Below are 25,816 nucleotides of genomic sequence, written 5' to 3'. Positions count from 1 at the left end.
CTTGTATGCCTGGTCCTATGCATACACTAGTTATCTCATTTAATCCTTACAACCTGGTAGGCTCACTTCAGGTCCACAAAACTTACTGCTAAAGCAGAAGTCACCCTCCAGTGTGGATGACCACAGAAGGACTCTAACCCTGGTAATAAGGATTCTTGGGGTTGGAGAGTCAGTATAAGGGTTACTATGCTTGCCCTACATGTGGTCAACCCCAGTTTCCCAGCACTACCCGGCAAGCTATTGAGAGTATCTCGCCCACACAGCAAAGCTTGGCACGCTCCCCATGACATATTCAATATGCCAAAACACAGTAACAGCAAAGTCTCACAATGGAGACGTTATTGGGCCCACTAGAGAAAATCGATGAACAACGGGAGGACAGTGACAGTGACATATATCCCATATGTGTCATGGCTGACCTTGCACACAGCAGCAGGAGTTGTCCCTGGACAACTATTAGTGGCCCCAAGTCCCCAGGCCCCAAAGAACAGAAAAACTAAAGGATTCTTTCCTTTGGAGGAGATTAGAACTTATAGAACTAAGACCACACCCAAAATAATGAGCAAAACTAAGTAAATATAATATCATATTTTATAAATACTTTTTCATGTTTTCAATCTCTACCCCTGTAATGAAATGATCATAGGTAAAGAGCTAAAGTCTTACGTAAAATTCTTCAGAGGCTTCTGGAGGATCTGGAAGTAGAGAAGACTTTGGTGGTAATTTGAGTTCATAGGTCATTATACTCCACCTGAAGAGAGAAGGAAAATCTTTGTTCTCGCCTCATATATACAGATATTAACATGAATTCATGAACTATGGCTTACTGCCTACAAGAACCAAAACATGGGGAAAGATGAAATTTTGGTCATCTCAAAAAATGCTATTCCTAATATATGATTTCAACCCCTTACCATTTTTCTGATTAGTGACTTCCAAAATTTTTTTATGGCATGGCTGACCATAAGAAATGAAAACATGCTAACAATTCCTTCCCTTCTTTACTAGATGCAATGCATTCTGACTGTTTTGTTTTGTTTTGTTTTATGCTTTCAGTTTGGGGTCCACAGCTGGCGGTGCTCACAGCTTACTCTGACTATGCACTAAGGGTTATTTCTGTGTTCAAAGGTGCTAAGGATTAAATTCGGGTCAGCTATGTGCAAGGCAAGCATCCTACCCACTGTATTATCTAATGGCCCAGGTATTCTGACTTTTACATTCTTTTCTGTTCTACTTTAAAATAATGCTCACTGTTTTAACTACTAGTATTACATGTTACTAACATCATAACCAAAATTTTAAAACATTGTCCTATGTTAATCATATGCCACCTGTGAAATTCCAATCATTTCCCAGGTAAAATTCAGCTTACACATATGCAAAACATAAATCAGGTAGGTATCCCTTCTGAAACTAGGAAAGCATAATTTGAGAAAAAAACTAAAAACTACTTCATCAAAATAAATTTACTTCAATTTACTGTTAACATTAATTTCATAACAAACAATGAACCACCTGACACAAGAGAAAAAGTAATCAATTCCAGATAAACCCGGACTTTTATTTATCTAAAATAATCACTGTAAAATCTGGAAAGACATTTGAGTGAGAGTATTGTTGTTGTCAATAGCAGGATATGAAATGAAGATTTTAAAAGATACAAAGCTTGGGGCATAGATACAGTACAGAACTTAAGACACTTGACTAGTATGTGGTCAAATTGGATTGAATCCTCAGCATTTATGGCTCCCTGAGCACCATCAGGTGCAGCCCCCAAACAAAAACAAAAACACAAAACAGAGTAGAAGCAGTGCATTAAAGCATGAGTTTTAATGAAAATGAATCAAAGCTGAAACCAGAACTTCAAAGAAAAATACCAACATAAGCATCAGAATTAAAACAAGTCTAAAGTATTAGACCAATTGTCATTCCATAAAAATCCCAATTCCAGATAAATCTAGTCTTTTATCCTAACGCCTGGCATGTGACGACTCTAGTTTGGTGCCAGCACCACATCCTCCCTTGAGCCTCACCAGGCACAGCCATGGAGGTCCCTGAGCAATGCCTGGGTATTCCAGGTGACATGTGACAATGATACAAGAAAAGTCTCTTAAGCCTTTTTCTTCTGTATATGTTTTAGGTCACACCAGGCAGAACTCAGGGATTACTTCAGATGGTGCTCAGGGGAGCGTGTGGGGCCAGGGATGGAACCTGGGCCTCCTGCATGCAAAGCAAGCTCTCAGTCCATTTAGCTATCTCTGCAGCGCCAGCCTCAGTCTCTAACCTGTATGATGAAGATGAGACTATTAGTTATCTAATTGTGGAGTGACGCTTAGTGAGATGATACTTTATCCAGTATCAGTATTCAGTAAAGGAATTAAAAGGAATAAAAAGTAAATGCCATTTTTACCCCCCACTGTTTCAATAAGTCCCAATTTTCTTGTTTGTAAAATAGCCAAGATGTTTTTCTTAGGCATTTCACAGTATTGATTTGAGGATAAAATATATATATATATATATATATATATATATATATATGTACACACACACACACACACACACACACACACACACACACACCTTTACCTTACTACTCTTTACAGACAGTAATCTTAATGAGTAAAGAAAACATCAGAGAGATAGTACAATGGATAGGGCATTTGTCTTACATGTTGAGTGACCCAGGTTTGGTCTCTGGCACCCCATATAGTACCCCAAGTACTGTCAGACTTAATTCCTGAGTATGGAGCCAGGAGTAAGCCGTGAGCATCAGCGAGTGTCATTCCCTCACCTCCCCTCACCCCGAAAAAGAAAAAAACAAACAAAAAAAGAATAGCAATAAAGCATTCTCATTTTTCTAAAAATGGTCCTATGTTTTAAATTCACCTTGGTTTCTTTCCTCTCTTGTGTGTTTTGTAGGTCTGATCAAGGAATTTCACCATGATGGGACTGTTTCACTACTAACCACCTGGAGAAGTTAATTTTTCTAACATACAAGGGAAAAGCACACGCCCAGACCAGAGGAAATGCCTAGCAGCATTTCCTAGGAGAGAGGAGAATGTTATCTAAATTTAAAACAAAAGGCCATTTTGGGTAAGCACAAAACTGGGCCAGTGTCTCAGAAATCACTGACTGGTTCTTATAAAGACAGGAGAGTAAATGTATTTTAGGTACCCAAATTACTAAGGGTAAGTATCCTTTCCATGAATATTTTTGGAGAACTCGGAAAAATGCTCTACAGTCCAGCTCTTTATAAGATATTCTGTCAGCAAAAGAATCAATCATGGCATTATTTTATGACAGGCGAGGTTACAATTAATTAGGTTATAGCTCATGTTAGAGTAATTACATTTCAGATGGGTGGCTCCCTGATGAGATTTTCTTATTTTCGGGAAGAGTTCCACAGATGGCTAATTCTATCAAAGTTGTTTTGATTCATGCTAGCTTAAATTAATAATGTGATTTTGACATTTCTACTGAGGGAGGAAGGATTGTTTCTGTTTCTTTAAGTCCTACTGTTCCCTACCCCTCAGTGCTAAACACCTCCTCTGTGATGCTCAGGTACACTGTGATTTATTAATAAAGAAGGTGGTATAGAGAGAAGTCTGTTAAAGATACCATTAACACAGTTTTAGAGCCTTCAATCTTGCAAATACTCTCTCCCCCTGAAAAAAAGTTTATCATTTTTGATATTTCTTCTTTGTTGGCTAATTTATTTGGTTTTTGTTTATTTGTTTGGGGCACACCCGCTGGCTGTCATGGCTTACTTCTTTGTTAAGAAAAGGCCCCATGCTCTGGGATTACTCCTAGCAGTGCCTGGGGATATATGTGGTGCTGGGAATTGAAGCACTGCTGTCCATGTGCAAGACAAGCACCTTCCTCCATTTATTCTTTCCCTTCTTTATTTTTTATTTTCTTAGCGAAGCAAGATGGCTTTTCGAGAATGAAACAGACTTAGAAACAGAAGGAAAGGAATGTATGTTCGGTGTTCAAGATAGAACATGAGCTAGCAAGCAGAAAGACCTACAAAGATACTTGTTCAAGGGAGAACACAGGCTTGAAGAGCAAGACTTTTCTTAATGCATATAATATACAGAGGATATAGTCTAAGTCTGAAGTTTTGAGGTCTTCGTTTTTTAATGAAACCACAAAATGATGGGGGAATCAAACCTACTATACTCATGAAAAGTACCTTCCACAAAGTTTGACTCTATAAGCTTTCTGACCTCATTAGTTATTAAAAGGAACTAGTACCAACTTATTGCTAAAGAAAGGATTCATGAATTTTCTCAGGACATTTTTACAATTCATTGATTCATTCAAAAGCATTTTTATTGTTGATTATTGAAGTTTCCATTCAAAACTGGGGCTAGAGTGGAGGAGGAGTAGCAGACAAGTAGAGGAAGTCTATGGTCTAATCAGCTCACAGTCAGCAAAATTTAAATAATCCCAAATTTACTCAGCATGCCATTTTCCATGAAGCTTTTGAAGACAATTTCCTTTTACCTGTCCAACATTTTGGTACTAGCTCGTTCCAGCTTCTCTAATATCTGCGGAAGTTGAGTGTCATCATCATGTGACCCACCCCAGCCAAGAACACGTGCAAGGTCATTTCCTGTGCCCAAAGGCAATACGCCCACCTGACACTGAAAGAGATCACAACAAGCAAGAGGGAAAACGGGGATTATTGTAGTTCAGTATTTCTCTGCTCATCAAGCCAGAGTCTTCACTTATGTTAACTAGCAATGCATGAAATGAGCACTCACCTGTTTATTCAAATTGAGCTTATCGATTTCTGACAAAACCCATCCTACGCTTCCATCTCCTCCGCAAACAAGAATCCGGAAGTTGTCAAACTTCTGGAATAATCTTAAACTGCAAGTAAGAAGGATCTGACTTTAGTATAAATGAATCAAAATCACTTTTCCTTCATGCTATGTGATTCTGAATGTTTTAGTGTCTATGTTCAAATTAAATGCAAAAACACTCATTTATGCATTAGTTGTATTATAAAAATCCATTTGAATCCAACTTTTAACTCAAGAAAATGTCTTAAGCATCAGATATAAAGGGATTTGTTACAAGTAGAAATGGAGATAAAATTAGGAAAAAAGGGGGGAGTGAGATATAAGGGGGAAAAAGCAGAACCCAGGAAAGAGAATAAAAGGTGATAGAAAATGACAAAGCTGTGATTTTTCTCTTTCTATTCCAAGGAAGCATTATTTCCCTGTGAAAGTTCATTACAGACCAGAACTGGGGTACAGTGCTAATGCTTGTACCACTGAGTGGGTGATAGGCAGTTCCTAAAGAGATCCACCAAACTTTGACAGCACATCTTAATAGCTTTTTCTCTCTCCCCTATTCTCTTAATCATTCTTTTCATTTCTATCATCCTTCACCTCAACTTTTAGAATGGTCCCTATGATGCCCCGGTGTTTGGAAAAATGTAAACAATTTGTAAGCAGACAATCTCAAAACCTTTACCATGGGTAGCTCCTTTGACTCTGCTTAGACGACGCAGGGAGATAAATGAGCATCAAGAACAGAATACTGGAGGCTATGAAGTAGAATTCTAAAACAGAAGTGAAATAAGGAAGACAAAGCTAAACAGCAATGGAAGAAACAAAGTTAGAAATTTCTAGGAGTGAAATAGTGGAAAGGAAGGAATGAACATGTGATAAGGAAGGAGTTGGGTACAAATGAAAAATATTAACACCCATGTGATCCAAAGGGGGTGTGGCCTAAGCAAGGAAAAGACAATGAAAACACAAAGAAGACCCAGAAGGGACAAGACAGGCTGAGAAAAACAAAAGACTACAGGGAAAGGTAGACGTATAAAACACAAAGGCCTTTTCTGGGACTAGTATTCTGTGTTCATGCTCACGGTGACAGTGGAACCTTCAAGAAAGGCTGGGTTGGGAGAAATAAATCCAACAGAGCTGACAGGATGAGAAGTATCACCTCTTTAAGAAAAACTACATGAATGGTAAATATGGATGAATGTGCTATATTTATGAAACTATTTCTGAACAAATTTCGTGCCTTTGAGCATGTAAGGCAGTGACACAAATACCAAAAAGGCCATGTGTTAAAATTTACATTAGAAACTTAAAAAAGGGTGCAGTGGAAGATTAGTGATTTTTCTAGATGAATGTATTATTTTCATGAACTGAAAAACCAATTATTTTCATGCTCAGAGCTACAAATTCATTCAAACAAGACTAATCAATAATCAATTACCCTAAATGAGGACCTCCATTCATTAAATCAAACACCTGAGCCGGATTAAGTAACTGCTTAAATCGACGAAGAAACTTTACTCCCTGATTGTCTCCACTCTTGGAATTGACAAAAACCAGCAGAGGACTAACACAGAATGAAAATGTTGCTCTACAGAAACCTGTAAAGAAAAACAGAATAAGATCAATACAAGCTGTTTCCTCGCAAACTATTAACAAAACCTTGGAGGAAAAATAAATTCATAAAAATAATCTGGTTTATTATTTTAAGAATGAGCTTAACCCCCCCAAATAAGCTTAACCCCCCCTTTTATTTACATTAAAGGAATATAAAAGTCATCTTTAAAAACATGTTCTATAATGAAAATTCATACCAAAGACTGTAAAAGTATTCATTATTTGAGGTACAGAAAAACCACAGACTATAAGCTCACATTTATCAAAGAATATTTATTTGTATTTAGTATTGAAAATACCTGATGAGGTTCAGGAAAGTATTTTCAAATTTATAATAAAAATTAATATTGCAGTTCTGGGCACTTGCCTGGTATGCCAAACACAGTAACAAGTCTCACAATGGAGACGTTATTGGGCTCGCTCGAGCAAATCGATAAGCAATGGGAGGACAGTGCTACAGTGCATTAATCTGTACTGACTTATTTTATTTAGAAGGGAATTGGGCCACACCTGGCAGTGCTCAGGGCTTACTCCTGGTTGTGCTTAGGCACCACTTCTGGGGGGCTTTGAGGGTAAATATGTAGTGCCAGGGATTCAAAATGGGGTTAGACATGTGGAAGGACTTATGTCCTGTTCCACCTCTCCAGGCCTCCCTCCATTTTTTCGATCTTATTTTTATTCTTATTTTCACAATCACAAATCACAAATCATCCTGTTAATCGTCGATTGCCTCGAGCAGGCCCCAGTAACGTCTCCTTCATCCTGGCCCTGAGATTATATTCAAGGCTTTTTAGGAGAATGAGACCCATCATTGTTACTGGTATTTGGCATATTGGGTACAACACAGGGAGTTTGCCAGACTCTGCCGTGTGGACAGGCTACATTCGGTAGCCTGCCAGTTTGTCCAAAGTAGGAATGAGATAATAAGATGTCATAATAGGATGTTGCGCGGCCGCAAAAGCGGCTGCGCGGTTCCGGGAGCTGGTTTTTATAGTCTCTGAGTCTTCTTATTTTATTTACTGAAATATAAAGTCTAAAAAGCCTTATACATAGTGATTTCCCTATATGTTGGTGATACTTATGTTAAACCTTAACATGATAATGTTCTTCTAAAAAGGAAATATACTATTCATCAATTTACACAAAATGACATAAAAATTGAGCAAAAAATTTAATTACAGCTCTATTTATTATAAGATAATAAGACTGTATGTCAATATGAAATATGCCAGAAATCTACATACTTACACTACTGCTACATACCATCAGAATCAGTGCTGTTTAGGGCTATTGGAGGTATAATAGACACTTTACATTGGCCAAGTGGACATACAGGGTGATATAAGTCTTTGCAGGCAGTGTGTACCTAAAAAAATTCAAACAAGAATTCAACAACTATAAAAATAAATCAACAGTGTGTTATGACACAAATTACATCTAAGGAACTGATTCCTGGAGATCAACTGCATAACAAGATGTTTAGGAATTCACAAATGACAATATTTATGCTTCTAAGAAATGAGATAATCATTGTCGCATTAGGTATTTGATTTCGCCTATGCAGTCTATTTTATGATTTTCTCAAGCAAATAGTATAGAGTCACTAATTACCTAGTGAAGGCAAGAAAAAAGGAGGTGAAAAGAAAGAAATGCAGAAAAAGAAAGGAAAGAGAGGGCGGAGGACCACACAGTGGCCAGGGTGTTTGCTTTGTGCACGGCCAACTACTTGGGTTCAATCCCCAGCATCCCATATGGTCCCCCAAGCACCATCAGGAATAATTCCTGAGTGTGGAGACAGGAGTAATACCTGAGTATTGCCAGGCGTGGCTCAAAACAAGAAAGAAAGAAAGAAAGAAAGAAAGAAAGAAAGAAAGAAAGAAAGAAAGAAAGAAAGAGAGAGAGAGAGAGAGAGAAAGGAAGGAGGAAGGGGGAAGGAGGGAAAGGGAGAAGGGGGGAAGGGGAAGGGGAGGGGAGGGGAGGGGAGAAAAAGGGAGAAAGAAAAGGGGGGAAAGGGATGAAGGAGAGAGAGAGAGAGAGAGAAAGAGGGACACAGAACCAGTATAGGTCAATACTATTGTCTTAGAAAAAAACTGATGGCACTAATCCTAGAAATTCTTATAGAATTTGATGAAAAAATATATGTAATGTGTCTGCTCCTTCAACAGTGACACTCAAACTTCCTATTCATACCATTTTCAGAACATTTTCATTTTATCATGGTCACAGGACATATACAGATCATTTTTATGTAATGATTCTCATGAGCACATTGTGCTTATTTTTTCTGCCACACTTGTGTTTCTGAAGGAAAAAGAAAAAAGTCTATATTTTTGACTAAAAAAAATTCATCTTGGAAAGTGAGACTCACCACAGGCACTTAAGTGATGTGTTACTTCAGTAGAAACAAACAGTTTCTCAAGACACTACTGAGAATGAAAAGCACAAGGTATCTTACTAAGTAGGATCCAGGCAATATGAAATACTATATAGACTCATCTAAAAACCTTTAATTGTTTTAATCAATAAAATCAGGTACTTCATAAAGAGATTTTTTTAATATCTTAATTCCATTAGTCTTTTAGAAAATGGCCATATTATCTTGTATTTATTCAAACCTATGAGAGAATAAAAGACATTCAATAGTGATTTTTGTTCCACTGATGAACTAATTTTGGACAATTACCTAGTAGGATTTATAATAACAACCTAAAAGGTTTTAGAAGAATAAGCATGCACAGATAGTTTTAAAGGGATTTTTAAAAATATGGGAATCAAGACCAAGCAGAAAAAAAAATCTGAAAGACTATTGAATGAAAAAAAAAGAAAAGATGAAATTGTATCCTCATTATTTTTACAAGAATGTAAAAACTATGTCCAGGGCCGGAGCGATAGCACAGTGGGTAGGACGTTTGCCCTTGCACGCGGCCGACCTGGGTTCAATCCCCGGCAACCCATATGGTCCCCCAAGCACTTCCAGGAGTAATTCCTGAGTGCAGAGCCAGGAATAATAACCCCTGAGCACCGCTGGGTATGAGCCAAAAAGTAAAAAACAAACAAACAAACAAAAAAAAACTATGTCCAGAGATAAGATGATAGCTGGAAAAATTAGATGTTTACTCACTGGGTTGTGAAACTAGGGTTTAAATTGGTTTTAACTCAATGACTATGTTTAGACACCTGATATTCTGCTTTTAGGATCTCATTTTCCAAGCAAAATAATATGAAGCAGAAAGATGATAGTGTAAAGGTAGCACAAAACAAAAATGGAACAAAGATCAAGGAGGCAGAAAAATAGTGTGTCTCATTCACGCATGGTGAGGTAGGAAAGATTTTAAAACTACAGTGATTTTTAAGTGTGCCAGAAAAAGAAAAAAGGAAGGATAAACATTCTGTACTCTGTAAGAATACTTCAATTGGTTAAAACATTTAAAGTTGGAAAGAGGTGTGCTGGAGCGATAGCACAAGCTATCGCTGGTGGTGGTCCCCCTTTGCATTGCCTGGTCACACACTGTCCTCCCATTGTTCATTGATTTGCTCGAGCAGGCCCAGTAACGTCTCCATCGTGAGACTTGTTGTTACTGTGTTTGGCATATTGAATACTCTCGGTAGCTTGCCGGGCTCTCCATGAGGGACAGAGGAATCGAACCTGAGTCAGCTGCATGCAAGGCAAATGCCCTACCTGCTGTACTATAGCTCCAGCCCATGTAGAAGTAAGAAGTAAGTGGCCGAAATAGCTCACTTGGGCTATTTATAGCTCACTTAGCTAACATAAACCAAAAATATTATTAGGCAGGTGACAAAAATGACCACTAAGATGTATGGCTATGGCTACGTATGCTAGAGTTGTTATACTAATAAGTTCTTTTTCTTTCTTTTCTTTTTTTTCTTTCTTTTTTTTTTGTATGTGTGTGTGTGTGCACACCTCTAAATTACACAAAAGAAGAAGTTACAAAAGGAAGATCACGTAACCTCCTGATAGAGAATCAAGCATGCTACCACTGCACCAATCAATGATGGTTGGAGGGAATCACTTGGGATGGGAGATGTGTACTGAAAGTAGACCGAAGACCAAACATGATAGCCTCTCAGTATCTGTATTGCAAACTCTAATTCCCAAAAGTAGAGAGAGAGTAAAAAAGGAAATTGTCTGCTATAGAGGCAGGGGTGGGGTGGGATGGGGTGGGGTAGGGGTGGCAGAAGGGATACTGGGAACACTGGTGGTAGAAAATGTACACTGGTGGAGGGTTGGGTGTTCAATTATCGTATGACTCAAACTCAATCATGAAAGCTTTGTAACTGTATCTCACAATGATTCAATTAAAAAAAAAAAAAGGAAGATCATCGAAAAGGAAAATGGCTGCGAGGTGCTTACCATGGTTTTACACCAAAGGCATTTCCAGTCTTGCAGACGGAGAACACTGCCGCAGGTTTTGTCGCAGACGGCACATTTGGCACTGACAGGCAGGTTGCCCTCCAGCCACTGGTGAGGCATGGCAACCTGTCCACCACAAGAAAGAGGTTAGAGGAGGGGAGGACAGCAGGCTTATCGCGGAAAGACACACCTTCCTCTAACTCCACCCACTCAGGAACATGCAGCCCCCTTTAATTCACTGCACTTATGGGTATTGATTCTTTTTTGTTATTCTTAAAGAACTGAGATTTAAGAAATTACTAATGGTTAAGATTTTGGCATATAACATTTCAACACGAATTCCACCATCAGTCTCCACTTCCCTCTGCCAATGTTCCTTCTCCACCCCAATCCCCATCCCAATTTGACAGGCACATTACAAAATGTTGCTGCTTAGATCTCATGTTTTCAGTCTGTGTTTTAGATATATGGCTTTACTCCACTCTCATATCATGGTGTAACTGAAGCTCAGGGGCATTGGTTTGGTACTGAGCTCTGAGCTAACACGACAGGAGCAAGGCATGGCAAAGGATTATCAAAAAGCAGCCACTAGGTGTTCTTGGGGACTGGAGTGCACAGTAGAATGAAGAAATGGTTTTGAAGCGGGGGGGGGGGGGGAGTGAGGGGGTGTCACTGTAGAAAGGAAATTCCAAGTTCTGAGTGAGCATTCGAGTAAAGCACTAAGCCATATCGAATCTTTAACTGAATCAAGAAGGATACTACCACTAGCCCAGCACCATAACCACTCCTAAACCCCAGATATCGCATTTCCCTCAAAATTGATGAGCTAAAGAAAGTGATAAAGGATTACGTTAGGGGGAAGACGCTCACAATGAATCAAAACTTTCCACAGAATTCTCATGATGAACATCATTATTATTCCACAGGAGCAGAAAGTAAAAGAGAAGAGATATTGGGGCATAACAGGCACAGAACAGCACGTACCCCATCCTCATCCTCTATGATGTCCTTCCCCACGGAGGCCAGAGTTGTCCATTTGCAGTTGTTTGTTGCCCGGACTGCACACCTTTTGTGAGCCTTGAATTTACACACTGCCAAAATAAATAAATAAGTAAATAAAATCACCATTCTAAATGAATGAAATTACCCAATGATTAAAGGAAAGCAAAGCATAGAAATTTCAAAGGGAAGGGAGTAAGCACAAAATACTCTTTTAAAAATGCTAAATCACTCTCCAACCACAGTAATTTAATTCTAAAAGCAAATCTGATCATGCAGTCAGGAGGCACATTGTTATACATAGTTACTTATAGAGATTCCACTTATTCATGAAAGAAAAACAGCAAGGAACAGAAAGGCAATAAACACCAAAAAAAAATGTTCTTTAGGAGAAAAAAGAAATACACACAACAGAAGAAAACAAAATTCAGTAAAACAGAGGGACTAGTAACATTCTATTTCTTAATAAATCTACAATCAATTATTGAGTGTTACTCTTCTGGAAATCCTATAGACTGATAATTTGTACCATACCGTTGTGACAATTTGTGTTTTTCTATACATAAGAACATAATGAAGAGGATAGAAAAGAACACTAAGAAAAATATCAGAATAATGTAGAGGAATTTTAAATGGTAAATGTGTTAATAAAATATATAGGCATCATAGGGAATAGGTAGATGAGAGTTCAAAGATGACAGTCTCTTATGAAATTTATGTTAAGGTAAGTTCATATTAAAGGAGGAGAGAGAAATGATGAAGTGATGGTCTCATTCCACATCACAAATTCTCTCCTGCCATATTCACAAGAAACAGGAAGAACCACACAAAAAAGCAAAAGCAAGCATGTAAAAGAACAAATAAATCTCTGAATATTTGAAAAATGAACACTTGCTTATGAAAATCAGAGCCTGATTTTGGCTAAACACATTTATCCTTCTTGAAATCACCTAAGTGATAGTCGATTTCAAATGTGTACAGTGTCTGACTTTTGAGATCATTTTACCAGCAACACAGTAAGATAACTGTTTGCTGTCACTGTCACTGTCCTCCTGTTGTTCATTGATTTGAGTGGTCCCAAGTAACATCTCCATTGAGACTTGTTGCTACTGTGTTTGGCATATCGAATACATCACGAGCAGCTTTCCATGCTTTGCTGTGCAGGTGAGATATCTTGGTAGCTTGCCGAGCTCTCTAAGAGGGGAGGAGAAATCGAACCCGGGTTGGCCAGGTTGGTCAAGTGCAAGGCGAAAACCCTACCCACTGTGCTATCGCTCCAGCCCAACTTATTGCTAAGTTCTTAATATCAGGTGGTTCCATTTCACATGATTTTCCAATTTCTACCAGTAGCCCATGAGCAAATTTTGACCCATAGTTTACACAAATTTCTCTTTAAACTGTCTTTATTTGATGTACCCTAAAAACAAAAAGATCAGGTAAAATAATTGAGGTCGTCAGACAAATGAAAAGTGTTATGAATGCTTCTAGTATCATTAACTGTCAATAATATATAAGTGACCACTTAACCCAAGCTGGGTTGAAAAATGTTATCTTTTAAACATTGAAAATGTTTCATTTTTCCATTTTTTGGTTCACATGAAAAAATTCTTTCCAAGAAATCATACAAATTTTGTTTTAAAATGACTGTCAAATAAGGACTTCATATAGGAAAACAGTAGCTTTTCCGTTTAATTCTGTTGGTTGTAAACCAAGAAAGCACTATAGGGTCAGAGCGAGCAACAGTACGGTGGATGAGGCACTTGCCTTGCAAGCAGCTGGCCCAGGTTTGATCCCCAGCACCACATATGGTCCCCCGAGCACTGCCAGGAGTGATCCATGGGGAGACAGCCAGGAGTAAACCATAAGCACAGGGAGGGAGGAAGGGAGGGAGGGAGGGAGGGAGGGAGGGAGGGAGGGAGGGAGGAAGGAAGGAAGGAAGGAAGGAAGGAAGGAAGGAAGGAAGGAAGGAAGGAAGGAAGGAAGATTTTAGGAAGCAAGAATTAAAGGAAAAGGGGAAAAGGAAGAGTAAGGAAAAAGTTTTAACATATCCTGCTCCTTATAGCCCCCAAAACATGGGACTATTTAAAACAGAGCGGCAGAAGCTGGGAAGAAATTCACAGAATTCAGAAATTTAAAAAAAGCGCTAGACCCAGCTTTGAGACCTGTCACCATACATCCCCGGAAGTCCCCAGTCTGGCAGTCCTGGTGGTCTCCAGCCATGAAGGGCCCTTGGACCTTCGCATCCTCAGCTCCTGCATCCTCAGCCCTTGCATTGTCCTTGGTTAGCTAAGTATCACCTAGAGTGGCCTTTAAGCCCCTATGCGCTGCTTGAGAGTATCTTGTCACCCCCCAAAACACTTGAGGTTAGTTAGTATCTCCAGATCTTTTCATCTTTTTCTCAAAAGTATTGTCACACTTTTAGTCTAGACTATTATCCCTGCCTATTTTGAAAGTGCAATGAAATGGTTGAAAGTAACAGTTTACTACTTTCTAAAAGGCCAAGAAGGAAAAATAAAAGAGAGAGACCAATAAAGTAAAATTTCAAGGGTTTTAAAAAATATTGTGTTAAATACCCATGAGCTCATCAACAATAAAAATCATAGTTTTGTAATTTATTATTATTAAGCTCTCTTATTAGAGCTTCTCGCGCTGAGCTTTGGGAATGGCAAAGTTGCTTAGTATAGCATAAAATGATAATAAAACAAGTCATACTGTAATTATGGTCATTTAGGTATGAAAATGATTAATCAGCACCAAGTTTTTTTAGTTGACAAATTTCTCCAAATAAGTTATTCTGAGATAAACACTTTATGTGTGAAGTCATTATTTTAAAACTACAGAACTTCAACTAGATGCAAAAATTTTGTGAACACTGTTCCCAGCTAGGAACTCTGGGGAGAATTTGGGGAGGGCGTGTGATCCAGTTTCCACTCTGCAAAAGTCCAGGAAGCCATGCCTACAACCCAAAGCCGCTGCTGTCCCTCCAGTCAGATTTAGTCACCTCAGGACTAACCTAAAATGCTGAAAATTTCAGGTACACGAGATTCTGGGGCTTCAACTCCAGGACTTCTTGGAACTGGGACGGGAAAACCTCCCCCCACATACCCTTACTCCAGGAAGGCCTGGTAGCCACACCCAGTTAAAATCTGCCCAGTTAAATATTCTGGATTTCTGGGAGCACACAGCCACATTTGCAGTCACATGACATCTCCAAATTCTACAATATTAACAGCCATCCCAGTAATAGCATACCAGAATGGATTGGATGTAACGCAGAAATCAAACAATCTTAACCAACAAAAACATTAACACAAAAGGCTTCTGCTGCAATAACGGCTTAGTAAACCCTCAGACAAGGACTTAATGTTCCCATGGTGATATACAAGAATTTTCACAAATTTTCTTCTACGGAAATATTTTTTGATCATTCCAATAGTCATTCAGGGGTAACAAGTAATATAAAATAAATGATTATAGATCTGCTATGGCATCAGGAATGAGGGGATTGGGAAAATGGAGACAGTGGTAGAGGGTGGTGGTGGGATTGGTGTTGGAATATTAAATGCCTGTCATAAATCATCATGAACAACTATGTAAACCGTGATGTTAAAACAAGTAAGGAAGAAAAAAAAATTTTAAACAAAAACATGAACTTAAAAAAATGTATAACATGTAAGAATTTTTTTTTCAAATTGTAATTGTCTTTATCATACTGATCTTTATTAAGTATTTAGTAGCAATTAATATAATGGGCTGGAGCAATAGCACAGTGGGTAGGGCATTTGCCTTGCACGCTGTTGACCCAGGTTCAATTCCTCTGTCCTCTCAGAGAGCCCAGCAAGCTACCAAGAGTACGGCAGAGCCTGGCAAGCTCCCCATGGTTATTCAATATGCCAAAAACAGTAACAAGTCTCACAATGGAGATATAATTGGTGTCCACTCGAGCAAATCAATAAACAATGAGAGGACAGGGCTACAGTGCTAATATAAAAATTACTCAGTGCCCATGTTGACATATTATAGATGCTGTTTTTTTTTAAATCACCATGTGGAAATTTAAATTTCTGCTTAAGTAAAAGAATAACAATTATGCTCCAAAACAATTAACGTTCAAATTAATATTACTTATTAAAATATTAGAAAATTCTATTTTAAAGTAAGTTATTTCATATATATGCAAGGCTTTAAAAACATACATACTTACTATCCAACACAAACCTAGAATATAAATCATTAATACACCCCTTTTTGTTCTGAAAATCAAGGGTCAGAAAAGTAAGTTAATTTAGAGATAACTGACATATCAGAAGTTGATTTCATCATAATACATATTTATTCACTGTCAATGTTAAACCAATTTTCTTATATTTGCACCTCTGGTACAACTTTAAAAGTCCCTGGTATCCTATTTATCAAGCAAGCAATATATTCAGATTTTGTGAGGGGTTCTAAAATTTAAGCATTAACTTAATATAATAAAAAATCTCAAATAACTACATAAAATAAAAAGGCAAATATTTTTAGATAGTCATAAAAACCCTTGAGGTTTTGAAAGCATTCTGTTACAGTTCTAAAAATATTAGTGTGTACGATGCTGCCAATCTAAAATTTTTATCAGCATTGAAAATAAATGTTAACATGTATTTCTCTACAAATTTAGGGGCTGGAGAGACAGTACAGCAAGTAGGGCACTTGTCTTGCATGCAGCCAGTCTGGGTTCTATTCTCGGCACCCCATATGGACCCCAGCCTTCTGGAGTGATCCCTGAGCACAGAGCCAGGAATAAGCCCTGAGTATCATCAAGTGTGGCCACAAAATGAAACAAAACAAATTTAATTTAAAAATACAATTTTGAGACTTTTTTCAAATTCAGGAAGATTAATAGAAGAATATAATACATTTATTTAAAGACTTAAATTTTAGTCTCAGTACATCTAACGTAATTTTCATCTTACTTTCGAAATGTTCAGAAAATATTCCTTCATTCCACTCAATTCCCGAGCAATTAAAATTATTTAATAATAATGTGTGCCAAATCATAAGTGAAGTATCCTAGATACAACTTTTTAACCATTTCTGAGATTAGATACTAGAAGACAAGAGTTAAAAGATCTTCCAAATAACACAATATAATATTATATCTGGAAAGAGTTACTATTACCTATAGGGCTCCTTTTAGATTACTAAAGTTATAGAGGACCATTAGATCTTCATTAGTTATTCTTTTAACACAAAAAAAAAGTTAAAATTTTTGGAAATAAAAATTTAGAGAAATAAAAATTTAACACATCAGGTCATGCTAAAACCTGAAATTATTTATGCGATAAATTTCCTGACGAGCACATTTTTAAACATTTACAATTTTTGTGAGGCTTGTTGTTACTGTTGTTTGGCATATCGAATACGTCACGGATAGCTTGCCAGGCTTTGCCGTGCGGGCGAGATACTCTCAGTAGCTTGCCGGGCTCTCTGAGAGGGGCAGAGGAATCGAACCCGGCTCAGCCAGGCCAGCGGCTTGCAAGGCAAACGCCCTACCGCTGTGCTATCACTCCACAATTTTTAACTAGAAAAGGTAGTTTATAGTGTATTTTGTCTCACAGTTTTCTACAAAGTCATAACTATAAGGTTGTTCCTATTTTACAGATGAGGAAACAAAACTTGAGTTAAACTACTTTATGTGCTCTCTCTTTCTCTCTCTCTCTCTCGCTCTCGCTCTCACCAGAGTACCTTTATTTTGAACATTTATTTAAAAAAATTTTTTAATTATCATATGTGATTTTTTTTCATTTTTGTATTAAAGAACTGTGATTTACAGAGTTATTTACAGTTGCATTTTAGGCATATAATATTTCAACAACAATCCCACCACTAGTGTCAACTTCCCTTCCCACCCCAAACCCCACGCCATCCCCACCTGTACTTGACAGGCACATTATAAAGTTCCCATGACTGCAGCTTAGATCTCATGTCTTCAGTATTGTTGTGTGTCTGTGTTTTGGATATATGGCTGTACCACTCACCCATATCTTAAGTATAAGTGTAGCCCTGATGCTTATTCACCCATTACTTCCCTTTCTCTTCTTCCCTCTTTGATTTCTTTCCTTCTCTGTCCATGTCCTCTCTAAGGACATGGGTCAAGGGTGATCTCTTTTATTATATTTTCTTATCCAATATTCCATATACCAATACTAATGGGAGAAGTGGAATAAGTGGGGAGCTCTTTTCTTAATATGATCTTAGTAAATCGCTGAGATGAGGACACGCCTGATTTTATTTTATTTTTTGCATGATACTTGGCAATGCTCAGGGGTTACTCATGGCTCTGCACTCAGAAATTTCTCCTGGCAGTTCTCAGGGTACCATATGGCATGCCAGGGATCGAACTCAGGTCAGCCGCATGCAGGGCAGACACCCTACCCACTGTACTATTGCTCCGGCCCTGATTTTATAATTTTAAATGAATCAAAACTGTACAAGTTATAGCCAAAATAAAATTTTGCTTAAAAAGCTACTATTAGCATATTTTCACAGAAGTATGCATCTATGTAATCTTAGGTAAGAAATTATTTCAATCTAGGAAGTTATCAATTCCCTGGGTAATATTATTTTAAGTAGCCCCTGATTTTAAGTTAAAAAAAATTGGGACCTGAGAAATAGTATAGCAGAATAAGGCACTTGCCTTGTAAGTGGCCAACTGCGTTCAATCCCTGGCACTGTATATGATTCCCTGAGCACTGCTAGGAGCTATCCCTAAGCACAGTCATGGTCCAAAACCCCCTCCTTGCTGGAAAAAATAACTATCAAGGGACCAGAACGTGATTCCCATGGTAAGACACAAACCTTGCATGGGGTGGGGCCCTGAGTTCCAGATCCTGCAGGACGTGCTCCCCAATCCCTAACAGCACTGGGTAGGGCCGAATGGCCCCTAAACGTTACCAGGAATGACTCCAACATGGCCACAACAAAACCCCACCAATTCTAACATCAGCATTTGTATTTTCAGTGGTTGACTTTTTAGGAAAAAAATTAAAAACCCTTAAGAAAATTCAAAAGATCTTATTTAAATTAAAGATCAATGAAAGAGAAGAGAAAATGATTAAAATGATTAAAATTAAAATTTAATCAAATGTATTATGCTGCTCAAGTTGTATTATACTGTCCTGTCAGAAAATTTTGTTCTCCAAAATCAGTCAGAAGCCTACAAAGAAACAATTATGGTATTTAAAAACAAAAAAGATTTTTTTTTTAAAACTGAGAGTTTCCAGTTCCTTCAGGCATAAAATGTCCCATATGGATTCAGACTTCTATTCAGATGACTTTTTTTTTCTTCTCCTGAGCAAAAGCATTTTTCAAGCTAATGCTATGTGTTCAGAGCCCCACTTGAAGCTACAGTGACAGTTAAACACTAAACTTTCTCGGTAGCTCCCCAGGCCAGCTTCTTTCTGCCTGTGGGACATGTTCTCCTAGGATGAGCTTCACTGACTCCACCCAGGGTGCTGAGCAGAGAGTGTTTATGTAGGGTCAGTGTGAAGGGACCACAGCAGGGCAGCGACAGTACCTTCACAGGAGAGCCCGTGGGAGGTGACTCCAGAAAGACTCTCTCGGCACACGTTACAGAAAGTGGGTCGGGCATGTGAGCAGGCGTACCAGTTATGCATCCCTGAGAAATGTTCCACGTTAAACTGGGCTACCTGGGAATGAGACATTAGCAGAGCGTTGCCAAATGAGAACAACTTTTGTAACACTTTTTAGGATTAAAACACTAAGTTTAAAAAAATCGGTATCAGGTTTAAAGAAGTTGCTGAACTACTCGTACTTTACAGAGCATGAAAATAGCTTTAACTCTTCCAGATAATACTTATTTTCCAAGAAAACATGAAACAGAAGAGATGCTACTTTACCTCGTAAGGTTCTCTGGTCTGGACAGATTTCAGTGAGCTGATCCAATCTTCCATCTCCTTTCTGTTCTCAGCACAGAGCATTAGTCTCCTGAATGGAGTGATTATCTGAAAGGGATAATTCAATCTAATGATTGCTAATAACCAACTAGAGAGCTTATTGCAAAGCCTAACATCTTTAAAAAGCTAATTCCATTTCTAATTTCTGAGTCTTTGTTTTCTTGATGAAAAAAAGTAAGATTCCCTGAAATATAAATGAGTTTTGTTTTCGGAGTATGGTAAAATTACTAGAAAAATATCAGGGAAACTTTTTTTGTTTATGACCTTAGCACTACTTTTCAGGCTTTTTTAGCCTTTTGCAAAGGCTAAAATGGACACTTCTTCTATGAATATATCATAAAACACTGATTTAGAATAACTTCAACATAATTCATAGTCAGCTCTGATTTAACATCACATTCAACATGGAAAATATTTTAACTGAGAATCAAATTAACACTATATCAAGTGACTTTATTTGGTTTATAATGGTATCAGGAAGATTCTGTTATTAAATAACACTGAGTTTATATAAAATTTCCACCTCAATTTTCATATGATTTATGTGAAGGCTGATTTTTTTTATCATTGTGTAGAATTCCATTGTACTACTGTTTAAATAAGAGCAAGGCAGAAAAATGGCATAAAAGTCCTTTAATTAGTTTTAAAGGAATAATATATGCTGTGGTTTTTTTTTTATCTGTCACTTAAGAAGACAAATTTATTACATTAGCAAAGTTAAAGCAAGTGGAATGAAATGTTCAGACTGTTATAATACCAAAAGTGCTTCAAAGTGAGATTTTGAAAGATTTAAAAGAAACCCCTACTTATGTATGAATACAATGTTCTGCTTGTCATCTTGATGCAACTAAATCCTAACAATTATTATTTTAAAAAGTACCATTTACTTACTTGGGGAATGAGAGCAGATGCTACATTCCTATCGATAAGTTGTTTCCAAACAAACATTATTTATATAGCAAGTTCCGTCAAATTTACTATCTAATCAAGCAGCAACACACATATTACATGATAGAAACTTTCCGAGTCATAAAAAAGCACTTATCATCTTTTTTCCAACTAGCCATTCCAGAAAGCAGCAAACTAGCAGGCTTCAATCACTACTGTTCATCTCAGAAAATAACTCCATTATTCAAAGCTATAGAGAGCAACCCAGCTTAGCTACTCACCCATCACTGCATCATCCTCTGTTTTTCATTTGCATAGGCTACAGGATCCTTCCTTCAACCAAGGGGTCTTTACTACATTTAGCACACACTCCCCCTAAATACAGTTGCCCAGGAGAATCACATGGGAGAAAAGAACCAACCGCTTGGCTTTGTGTATTTTTAAATTGCATATGAAATTAAACTGAACTTTATTCCCATTTTCTTCTGTTTTTCCACCAAGCTCTATGGACCAAGCTTATTAGCAGCTGGTCACTTCTCTTCCTGAATAAATAGTTAATGCAAAGAGCAGTGCCTCCCTCACTACTTAGGAGGCAAATGGATGCTTTATTGCTTCAAAATGTTTTTCTAGGACAGCTCATCAAATGCAGCAAAGAGGTCCCATTAAATCATAATAGGAAGCTGGCTCAACAAATGGCACAACTCTGCAGAAATCTCCAACTTTCACTCTACTGCCTGAATAAGTCTATTTATCTGAATAAATGCTTCCCTATCGTTTCTATTGTTTACTTTTTCAGTTATTTGCTATACTACATGATGCAACTATAGGAATTCCCTTCATTATGATTTTATGGTGAAGCAAGTTTACTCAAATAAATAAATGAGGCTTACTATTTTATTCTTCAATTTCTGCTTTTGAATTCCAAGTAAAGCAGATGTCTGGCAGTTTTATCTACTTGTGGTGGTGACTTTATACTTTTAAAAAGCCATTCGCAATTCAATAAAAGGGGGAACCAAGAAGAGAAGAGTTTCTAATGCTATTTTTTCCTTGTTTTTGAAAGCACAAAAAATACCTCAATTTTAAGGTATTTAAGCAACATAACAATGCATGTACCTCATAAGGTACACATTTTCAGTGTTCTTTGTAACAAAAATTTGTTTTAAAAGGACAGTAAGATCAGAGCACATTAAAAATAAAAGTTAAATTTTAAGAGATAAAAGAAATCATGAATAGCTTTTGATTGCAGGTCTTATGATGAATAAATCTGGCTATAAGGTTACATTATGGAAAGCTGGAATTAAAAAATAGTCCATAAAACAGATTCTGCAACGATGCCTGCTTTGTGGCTACAAAATTAGGAATACATCAGCAAATAACCCAGAGTTGTCTGTTGAAAGACAACTTAAAAGACAAGGTTGGTGATCCACCAAGCCTGTACCATCTCCTTTCCAGATCTCTCATCAGCCATCAATGTTATGAGTACCTTCCCTTCTTAGACTACAATTATTCCTCAACTCATGGATTTTGGAAAGGATCTGTCTGTCTCAGCTATTAACCAACAAGACCTGGTTTTACTCTCATTAAACCCGAAGCACTCCAATAATGTCATTCCTAAGTATTTATTTAGGTGGATAGAGGAGTGAGGAGGTGACTCCTTCCCTGAGAAGACAATCTGAGTCTTTCGGGGATCAGTCTGGAAGCTTCTGAAACTAGAGGGCTTTTTGTCCTTGCTGAAGATCTGCGGCTTACCTTCCCTGAAGGATCCCCACCTCCTATCCTTATACTAACGTCTCCATTGTAAGACTTGTTGTTACTGTGTTTGGCATATTGAATACATCGTGGGTAGCTTGCCAGACTTTGTCCTGCAGGTGAGATACTCTCGGTAGCTTGCTGAGCTATCTGAGAGGGGAGAATCAAACCCAGGTTGGCTGGGTTGGCCGCATGAAAGACAAACGCTCTATCCGCTGGGCTAACGCTCCAGCCCATCACAACATTTACAAACAATTTTTAAGCACAACTTATCTTACTTGCTTCAGTAGTTTTTGAAAGCTATAAGTACCATTCCCATCAAAGATCCTAGGACATATCTGTCTATCTGTTCAGAACAGCATTTCTGGGTATATGCTATAAACTCACTTGGGTTTTGCCTTAATAATCTAGAAGAGAAAAGGAAGTAAAACAATATGCCCTTATTTGAGAAAATGTCATGAAGTTGGGTCATAAGGTTCTCCTAACTCAATTAGTCTCTTAAATAATATCTTTTTTTGGGGGGGTCACACTTGGCAATGCTCAGGGACTACTCCTAAGCTCTGTACTCAGGAATTACTTCTGGCACTGCTCGGGGGGATGAGATGCTGGGAATCGAACCTGGGTTGGCTATGTGCAAGATAAACACCCTTCCTACTGTGCTATCACTCTAGTCCTAAATATTACCTTAAATAATATACAAAACTCTCTTTTAAGAAAAATATTGCTTACTTTGTATTGATGTTCTGTAAGGGTTAATTTATCCAGTTATTCTATGTATAAAAAGAATTAAAATTTTTTCTCTCTGGTAAAGTATGTCAATATATAAAACAGGATAATCTATAATTCTGTACAAACTATACAACTCAATAATAAAGTAACATTATAGTAAAGCCTTTAAATACATAAACATGCACAAGGAAAAAATTGCAATGGTCATTTTCACTAAGGGGTAACAGACCATTTTAATTGTACTTTTGAGGTGCAAATTTTTTTTTAAAAAGCACAAATATTTTATAAGGTAAATGTGTAGGGGATCCAGATAGGAAAGGGAGATGTAAGCTCTATTTATGGACAGCATGATATTATACTTAGAAAATCCTAAAGTCTCCACAAAAAAGATCCTAGAAACAAATGACTTGTATACTAAAGTGATATGCTACAAAATTAATATGCAGAAGCCCATACTATCCTATAGGCAAATAGTGAAACAGAAAAGAGATTTTTTTAAATATCCCAATCTGAATTATGCCTCAGAAAATTTAGTACCTTGGAATCAGTTTGAGAAGTGAAAGACCTTTACAAAGAAAACTACAAAACACTATTCCAAGAAATAAGAGAGGACATAAGGAAATAAAATATATGCCCTCTCATGGATTGGGAGGATTAGTATTGCTAAAATGTCAATAATCCCAAAAGCATTACACAGATTCAATACAGACCCTATAAGGATATCCCAGATATTTTTCAAATAAATAGATCAAACATCCCTAAAATTCATATAAAACAATAATGTTCCCCTCACCCCCTGCCTATCCAAATAGATAAAGCAGTACTTGGAATAAATAAGACAGTAGACATCGCTATCCCCAACTTTAAACTGTACTACAAAGCGTAGTCATTAAAACAGGATGGTAGTGGAATTAAGACAGACCCTCAGATCAATAGAATAAAGTCGATAGACCCTTGGGTACATAATCTTCAAAATAGGAGTAAAAACTATGAAGCAGAGCAAGGAAAACCTCTTCAAATAGTCAAATAGTGGTGCTGGGAAAACTGGTCAACTACATGCAAAATAAATAAACTCATACCTTTCTATCACCATGGTCAAAAGTCAGTCAAAATGATTTAAAGACCTTGATATCAGACCTGTTTCCATAATGTACATAGAGGAAAATGTAGGCAGACCTCTCCATGACACTGAAGCTAAAGGTATCTTTAAGGATGAAATACCACTGACCAGCAAGTGGAAGCAAAGATAAACAAATGGGGGCTATATTAAATTAAGAAGCTTCTGCACCTCAAAGGAAATGACCAGAATAAAATGAGAAGCCCCAGAGTGGAAGAAATTATTTATCCAACATTCATCTGACAAGGCAATAATATCCAAGATATATAAGACACTGGTAGAATTTAACAAGAAAAAAAATATCCAACCCCAATAAAAACTGGGGAGAAGAAATGAACAGAAGCTTTTTCAGAGAAGAAACACAAATGGCAAAAGGAATATGAAAAAATGCTCTGCATCACTAACCATTAAGGAGATGCAAATCAAAATAACAATGAGATATCATCTCACACCAGAAAGACTGGCACACATCCAAAAGAACAAGAACAACCAGTGCTGGCATGGATGCAGGAAAGAAAGGGACTCTCATTCACTGTTGGTGAGAATGCCAACTGGTACAGCCTTTCTGAAAAACAATGTAAATATTCCTGAAAAATTTAAAACTGAGCTTCCATTTGACCCAGCAACACCACTTCTTGGAATATACTCCAAGAGCCCTAAAACAAAGTGAAGAAAAGACATCTGCATCACTATGCTCCTTGCAGCACTAACCACAATAACCAAAATATGGAAGCAATCCAATGTTCAAGAATCAATGACTGGATAAAGAAACTCTGGGATATATACACAATGGAATACTACTCAGGAAGTTCTAGATTAACTCAAGAAAAGATAAAAGCGACGAAATTTGCTGCTACATGGAGGAACCTGGAACGTATCGAGCTGAGTGAAGTTAAAGGAAGAGAGCATACATGAGAATGATCTCTCTCATGTGTGGGATATAAAGGAACATATGGTGGAATGACAAATGCCCAAAGACTATTGGAGATGCAAAGAAGTGTGGGTGCACAGGATGTGCATTTGGTGGCATTTGGGGTGGCCAAGAACCATTCCCCTTACCAGTCCATGGTAATAAACTGACAAAGAACTGGAGGAATGGGGAAACAGGGAAACAGGGCCCCAGACTGGTTGGTTGGTAATCAGCTTATTTCTCTCTCTTCCCCGACGTCATTCAATCTCACACCTTACAACATAGTAATTTCTCCTCCTGTTTCCCCCGGTATAGTTCTTTCTCTTCCCTTTTCCCTAGCCTACCTCGATCTCTCCCATTACTGCACAGTAATTTCCCTTCTCTCTCCCTCCTTACAGCACAGTTATATAGAAATCAAGAAGTGTGCGGTACACATAGGTGGGGTTGAACATTTGTTGAACATAACAACAAACAGATGTAAAGATCCTCCTCAGGGGAAGTTCTAGATTAACTCAAGGACAAAATCCCTCCTGAGGGTTCAGCACTCTAGATTACCAGGAGATGTGCTCAAGGGCGGGATTCCATCTAGGGTATATCGCTTTCTCCTTTCCTCAACTAGTAATTTATTTAAGCAATCACAATAAGTTTATTTAAAACTAATATTTCTAGTCATTTTGT

The 25,816-nt window shown here is 37.6% G+C and overlaps 1 protein-coding gene across 4 annotated transcripts in view; it reads right to left on the bottom strand.

Annotated features, from left to right (window-relative positions):
• Window positions 1–25,816, bottom strand: part of DGKH (diacylglycerol kinase eta) — a 209,834-nt gene that overhangs the window by 67,432 nt on the left and 116,586 nt on the right. For all 4 annotated transcript variants that reach the window (XM_056109884.1, XM_056109887.1, XM_056109885.1 and 1 more), the window contains 9 exons: window positions 19,689–19,793; window positions 19,346–19,478; window positions 11,773–11,879; window positions 10,789–10,914; window positions 7,680–7,782; window positions 6,241–6,400; window positions 4,767–4,875; window positions 4,507–4,646; window positions 667–751 (listed from right to left, as the gene is read on the bottom strand). In XM_056109884.1, coding sequence (XP_055965859.1) covers window positions 667–751; window positions 4,507–4,646; window positions 4,767–4,875; window positions 6,241–6,400; window positions 7,680–7,782; window positions 10,789–10,914; window positions 11,773–11,879; window positions 19,346–19,478; window positions 19,689–19,793 — 1,068 coding nt within the window. The remainder of the gene's footprint in view (window positions 1–666; window positions 752–4,506; window positions 4,647–4,766; window positions 4,876–6,240; window positions 6,401–7,679; window positions 7,783–10,788; window positions 10,915–11,772; window positions 11,880–19,345; window positions 19,479–19,688; window positions 19,794–25,816) is intronic.

This window comes from Sorex fumeus, unplaced genomic scaffold (assembly GCF_029834395.1).
Source record: "Sorex fumeus unplaced genomic scaffold, SorFum_2.1 ptg000008l, whole genome shotgun sequence".
In the NCBI taxonomy this organism is placed as follows: Eukaryota; Metazoa; Chordata; class Mammalia; order Eulipotyphla; family Soricidae; genus Sorex; species Sorex fumeus.
Note: the sequence above shows the minus strand (reverse complement) of the source record. Positions and strands in the feature narration are given on the sequence as shown.